At 39.8% G+C, this 5945-nt stretch overlaps 1 protein-coding gene across 7 annotated transcripts in view; it reads right to left on the bottom strand.

Annotated features, from left to right (window-relative positions):
* The window catches only part of Chd2 (chromodomain helicase DNA binding protein 2), a 131569-nt gene that overhangs the window by 75587 nt on the left and 50037 nt on the right, over positions 1–5945 (bottom strand). For 6 of the 7 annotated variants that reach the window (XM_005357759.3, XM_013350226.2, XM_026784344.1 and 3 more), the window contains 2 exons: positions 3133–3240; positions 766–906 (listed from right to left, as the gene is read on the bottom strand). In XM_005357759.3, coding sequence (XP_005357816.1) covers positions 766–906; positions 3133–3240 — 249 coding nt within the window. The remainder of the gene's footprint in view (positions 1–765; positions 907–3132; positions 3241–5945) is intronic. The other variant, XM_026784346.1, reaches the window with a different exon arrangement.

The following is a 5945-nucleotide window of genomic DNA, read 5'->3' as shown; positions in this document are numbered from 1 at the left end:
AAAAAAAAAAAAAAAAAAGAAAATGAGCTAAGCTAGACACCAGCACATTGAGTCTAGCCCTACATTTAACTATCAATTGGAAACATCCAACAAGGAATTCATTATCTCTAGTGCTCGGCTTCACATTGTTAATAGACCAAAAGAAAGATGCATTTGTTCTCAAAGTAAACGTACTTCATATTCTCCAGATTAAACAAAGAATATATCTGAATATATTATATCTTTATTTGATCATCAATTAATGCCTTATATCCTACAATAATAATAATTATTATTATACCCAAATGTCACTAGAAACAGTAAGACTCAGGAGTGATTCAGGAGTGAAAGCACCGTCCATCATTGTTCTGAAACATCAGAAAGATAGCCACCGGGACAGGACGTGACCTCGGTTGGGGCAGTGCCTAATGAGCTACTGTTACTCTCCTTCTCCACTGGGCTCAACACCAGTTTTCTCAGAGATGGCTAGACTCTGAAATCTACTTTATCACAGAGGCTTATGTCCTTTTTTGCTTTTTGAGACAAGGCCTCACTGTGTATCTCTGGCCTCTCTGAAACAAGTTATGTAGACCAGGCTGGCCTCAAACTCACAGAGATCCACCTGCCTCTGTCTCCCGAGTGCTCGGATGAAAGGCTTGTGCCACTGTGTCCTGTTCAGGCTGATTTTATTACCTGTCAATCACATTATCTAAAACTTGAAGTCAAGGTCTGAACAGCAATGTCATTCACATCACATCAACAAAGACCTTCCAGTCCACAACTGACCTCACGTTTTTAGCAGCTCGTCGTCGAGTCTGCCTTTTGGGAGCTTCATCATCGTCCTCATCGTCATCAGAAGACTCTTGCTTTTTCCGCTTTCCACGCTGAGTCTTAGGCTGCTTTTTAACCTGAGGTTTAGGCACTGTTCTAAAATGAACAGAGAAAGAAATAGCAAAGCTTTTACTCTTAATAGCAAAGCTTTTACTCTGTCACTTGGTATATTGGCTATTTCAAACCTACATACTGGCATTTCCCAGAGCAGTGGCACACACAAAGAATTCACTAAAGGAGGCCAGGCATGGTATCAGACTGGAATCTCCAGCACTCACAAGGTGACAGCAGAAGGATCGGGAGTTCAAAGTAAACCTCCACTACAGGATACTCTCGGAAAACCAAGAGGGACAGGGTAACGTAAAATCACATAGATGTGTTTCTCCTGCCTACCTAATGAACCCTAAACAATGATCAGTAAATAATGCACAAAAATCGAGCGTGGCATTTCAATCTTGAGAGCTTAAACCCAGAAAGACAAAACTCAAGCTTCCCATGATGAGGTAAGGACAGGCACTAGACCAGGAGTTGACAATTTTTTCTGCAAATGGCGAGGGAGAAAATATTTTAGACTTTTTTGGCCTAGGCGTAAAACTGGGACAGTGTATAAGTACTTACACAAATAGAAGACGTATATTCTTCACAACATTTTTACTGACAAAATTCAAAACAGAGATGTAGGATGTTTTGGTGATATGATTAATAAGAATAGAATCATTCTAGAGTGAATGATTCACTTAACTAGGATCCAAATTTAGTACTATTACCATACTATAAGTGATAAATATTCATCAACAAAAGCTATTATGAGCCTTAAAGCCATTAAGAAAATGCTGGTTGTGATTTGACCCCATCCTACTCAATAATGAAAGAAGGTATATTCTGTAACTGTGGAGGCAGCTCAGTCTGTAAACTGTTTGTCACACAAGCATGATGACCTGTTCAATCCTCACAATCTACACACGCATGGTGGCATGCATTTGTAATCCCAGCATCTGGGAGGTAGTGACAGTAGGACCCTTGGGGCTAGGCTGGTTAGCCAGGCTAAACTCATCATCACTAAGCCCAGGTCCCAGTGAGAGATCCTCTTAAAACTCAAGGTGGACAGCTAAGTAACAACACCCAAAGGTGACCTCTGGCCTACCAACACACACACCAAATGAATGAATGAATGAATGAATGAATGAATGAATGAATGAATGAATAAATAAATAAGGTTAAATTTAAGGCCAGTCTGAAAGGCCAGAACTACACAGTAAGACCTTTTCTCAAAAACCAAAAAAGAATATAAGCCTGTGTACTAGAGCTGCTTTCAGAGTCCAGTCATCCTTGAGAAAACTGGTGTTGAGCTCAGGAGGAGAGTAACAGCAGCCCATTTGACACTGCCTTAACTGAGGTCACAACCTGTCCCGGTGGCTATCAGAACAATGGGTGGACGGTGCTTTCACTCCTGAATCACTTCGAGCCTCACAGTGAATTTCTTCTGCCTTCTTATATCTGTCCTCAGTTGCCATGTTTCACCAAAAATTACTAAAACGTGTTGCCTTCTCAACCTCTGCCCATCTCTATACAATCAGGAGCGCTGTTTAATACTATAGACATTACATTAACAGAGCAATAAGCATAAATATGCTTTGGACCAGCCAAAAGAGTATTTTCATCTTAAGAATTAGTTCTCACCAAGCATGATGGCACATGCCTTGAATCCCACACTCAGGAGGCAGAGGCAGGAGGATCTCTATGAGTTTGATGGCACCAAGATCTACATAGTGAGTACCAAGACAATCAAAACTAAATGAAGAAACCCTGTCTCAAAACGCCAAAAAATAAAGACAACAAGCAAAGAATCATTTCTTCCAAAAAGAATTTATAACCTGACCATACAAAAAGGGGAGGTTTTTTTGTTGTTAATGTGAGGATTAAAGCAGAAGATATGGTTGCATATACCATGCCCTAACTACACTGCCATGAAAGAAACAAAGATCCACTGTCAGAGAATATGATCAGAGTTCATGATACACATATATGAAAATGCAATGAGCAAATAAATCCATTACTATTTACAATTAATACATACTAACACTAAAATAATTTAGTTTAAACCCCATGGTATATGAAGAGAGAAAAAGTATCTACAGTCAGAACCGCATCCATGCAAAATACTCAAAAGTGATCTCAGTAGCTCAGTCACTTGGTCACTTGGTAAAGATACAGGCTATATCCAAATTCTACAACAGGACAATCTGTGTTGATTAGGGCTCTGGCTTCCAGTGTAACCCAGGGAGCTGAGCTAGAAGCAGACTGGGCAGGCTGGTAGCACACCTTCTGGGCACAGGCCTCCTAGCTTTTCCTTTCTTTTGTTCCTGTTCACTCTCTGCACTGGTGCCTTGTTCATGTTCATCTTCTGAGGGGTCCTGCTTCCATTTTTCTCTGTGATCAAAAAAGCAAAACAAATTTTTCCTTTAAGAATTTATAAGCTAAATGATCTCAAAAAATAAATTCCAAATGTATTATCTGAAACACAGAACATACGTATTTTAGATATTATATTTTATATTTTTGGGTTTTGTTACTCTTTCTGAGTTATATACCATCTATTCCTAGTTTAACTCTGGTAACATACATGGAGAATATGGGTATAATTTTCAAACCACCTTTTCTGGGGTAGAAAAATTCTGATACCCATTCTATTTTGTTCACCACTGTCTGAATCCCAGATTCCCAAGCTTTAACATACATCAGAACTAGCAAAAGAGCTTGCTTCTTACTCAAAAGCTGTCAGCCAAGACAGCTCAGAATTCTAATAGTCACACATGATGCTGATATTGGGTAGAAATGTATTTGAAAATATTATAAGAACGAATTTTGCTGGACTAGGCAAGTACTCTCCCACTAAGGTCCACCTGCAGACTATATGAAATGTTTTAGTTTTTAGAACATAATTAAGGAAACAGTCCCTAAATAAATTTTCAGTGCTGAACCTGCCACCCAACTAAACAATTTAAAACTGTTCTGTTTCTAAGACCTAGTTTTGAATTATTAGAGAAGGGAAGTGTTCTTTTGTTTCTCGAGATCTTATAAGGTTTGAAAGAGCCATAACCTACAGGTGTCCTTCTACTTCTAAGAGCTTTAATCTCTTAAAGGCTAACCACAACATCACAGGAACCTAACTCATTTCTCACCGGTAGTGAACAAAGTATATAATAGCTACTAGGCATGAAAGACCTAGGGAAAAACCCGACAGGCACAAGCTTGAGGTTCCTCTGTAAACAAAACAATTACCACTGTACCCATGGGTTCCCTTAACAGAGGTCATAACAAAGATGCTTGATACAGAACTGCCAAGTCAAATTAATTAATATTCATCATAGGACAAGTCAAGAAAAACAGTGCTGGATTGCTCCAAAAAGGGGTTGATCTGCAGATTCCTGAGGCCCTTCCTAATAGCTTCAACAGTTACTAATTAGTTAATTCAACAACATCAGCTCCCCCTGAACTAGTTGAAGCTTGGGGAGGAGAATCAACCCTTTCAGGAAATGGCAATCTAACACTTTCATGTACATTAGTCAGATTCAATCGTTGACTCCTTGCACAGAGATGGAACAAAAGCTGATAACTAGAAATGGCCTTGGGTTTTTGGTTTTTTTGGGTTTTTTTTTTTTTTTTGGTTTTTTGATAGTTTTTTTTTTTTTTTGGTTTTTTGGGTTTTTTTGTTTTTTTTTTTTTTGGATTTTCGAGACAGGGTTTCTCTGTACTTTTTGGTGCCTGTCCTGGAACTAGCTCTTGTATACCAGGCTGGCCTCGAACTCACAGAGATCTGCCTGCCTCTGCCTCCCGCGTGCTGGGATTAAAGGCAGAAATGGCCTTGGTTAAATAATGAAATTAACTAATGAACGAGCCCTATCAGTTTTTGAGTCATCATGTTGAGTACTTTTGGAGTCAGACTAGATAGTAAGCCCTGTTACTGGTTTCTATCTATCAGTCTATATTTAAAGCAAAACTTCCTCCAAGTGGTGGTGATGCAAACCTTTAATCCCAGCACTTGGGAAGCAGAGACAGGTGGATCTCTGCAAGTTTGAGGACAGTCTGGTCTACAGAACCAATTACAAGACAGCTAGGGCTGTTACACAGAAAAACCCGATCCCCAAACCTCCCCTGACCAAAAAAAAAAGACTTTCTTGTCTCTACCTGTACTCTGGTAACTAGCTTGTTCTGCTTACGCAAGGTCTAGAATAATAAAATTTTGCTAAAGAATAAAAAGAAGCCAGACACAACAGTATACTCAAGACAGAGCAATGACGAGTTCAAAATCAATCTTGGCTACAAGAGAAACCCTGTCTCAAGAAACAACAACAAAAAGAATCTAAGTTATACAAGTTGATTGCCAAGAAGATGGAAGAAAAAGTGACTCCTACACTCGGAAAACTGGGATGTGAGTCAGCAGTCGACCTGGGGCTCTGAAAAAGTCATTTACTGTCCAAAGTCATGCTGCAAAACCTGGACTCCCAGGAACAAGTTTCAAAAACATGGACATTTAAGGACCAGGGGAAAGTATTATCAATGAGGAAAATCCAGAGTCAAATAATCTGACCGAGGGCTGTCAATGAAGCCCACTAGACCTAGAGCATCACTAGGGCAAACAGCGAGGGCCACTAGAGCCAGGGCTATCAATGAGGTCCACTAGACCTAGAGCTAAGAGTGAGACCACCAGAGCTAGGGAATCACTAGGGTTATCAACAAGGCCCACTACAGCTAGGGCATCACTAGGGTTATCACTAAGGCTCACTAGAGCGAGGACTATCAGTGAGGCACCTGACAAAGGATACAGCAAAACTAAAAAGAGAAAGTGTATGTTGAGGCCAGAGTATCCCAGTCAAATTAAAAAGTTATATACAACCAGGAGAGCTTGGGCTCTTCCAGCATAGGAATGTAAAAGAAAAAAACTGGTCAAATCAACTGGTCTAAAGCCTAGGGAGATGTTCTTCCTTGAAGAAGACTAAGTCCACTAAGAAAGTTGCTTGCGTGCACAGCAAACCTCACACCTATTAGTCTCAATCATAATCCATACAAGACCCTTAAAGACTGTTGGGAGCTATAGATCCCTTGCTCCCTTGGTTTTTTTTTTTTTTTTTTTT

The sequence above is a fragment of the Microtus ochrogaster genome, chromosome 22 (assembly GCF_000317375.1).
Source record: "Microtus ochrogaster isolate Prairie Vole_2 chromosome 22, MicOch1.0, whole genome shotgun sequence".
NCBI lineage: Eukaryota > Metazoa > Chordata > Mammalia > Rodentia > Cricetidae > Microtus > Microtus ochrogaster.
The sequence above is the reverse complement of the archived record's forward strand: the minus strand, read 5'-3'. Positions and strand labels throughout refer to the sequence as shown.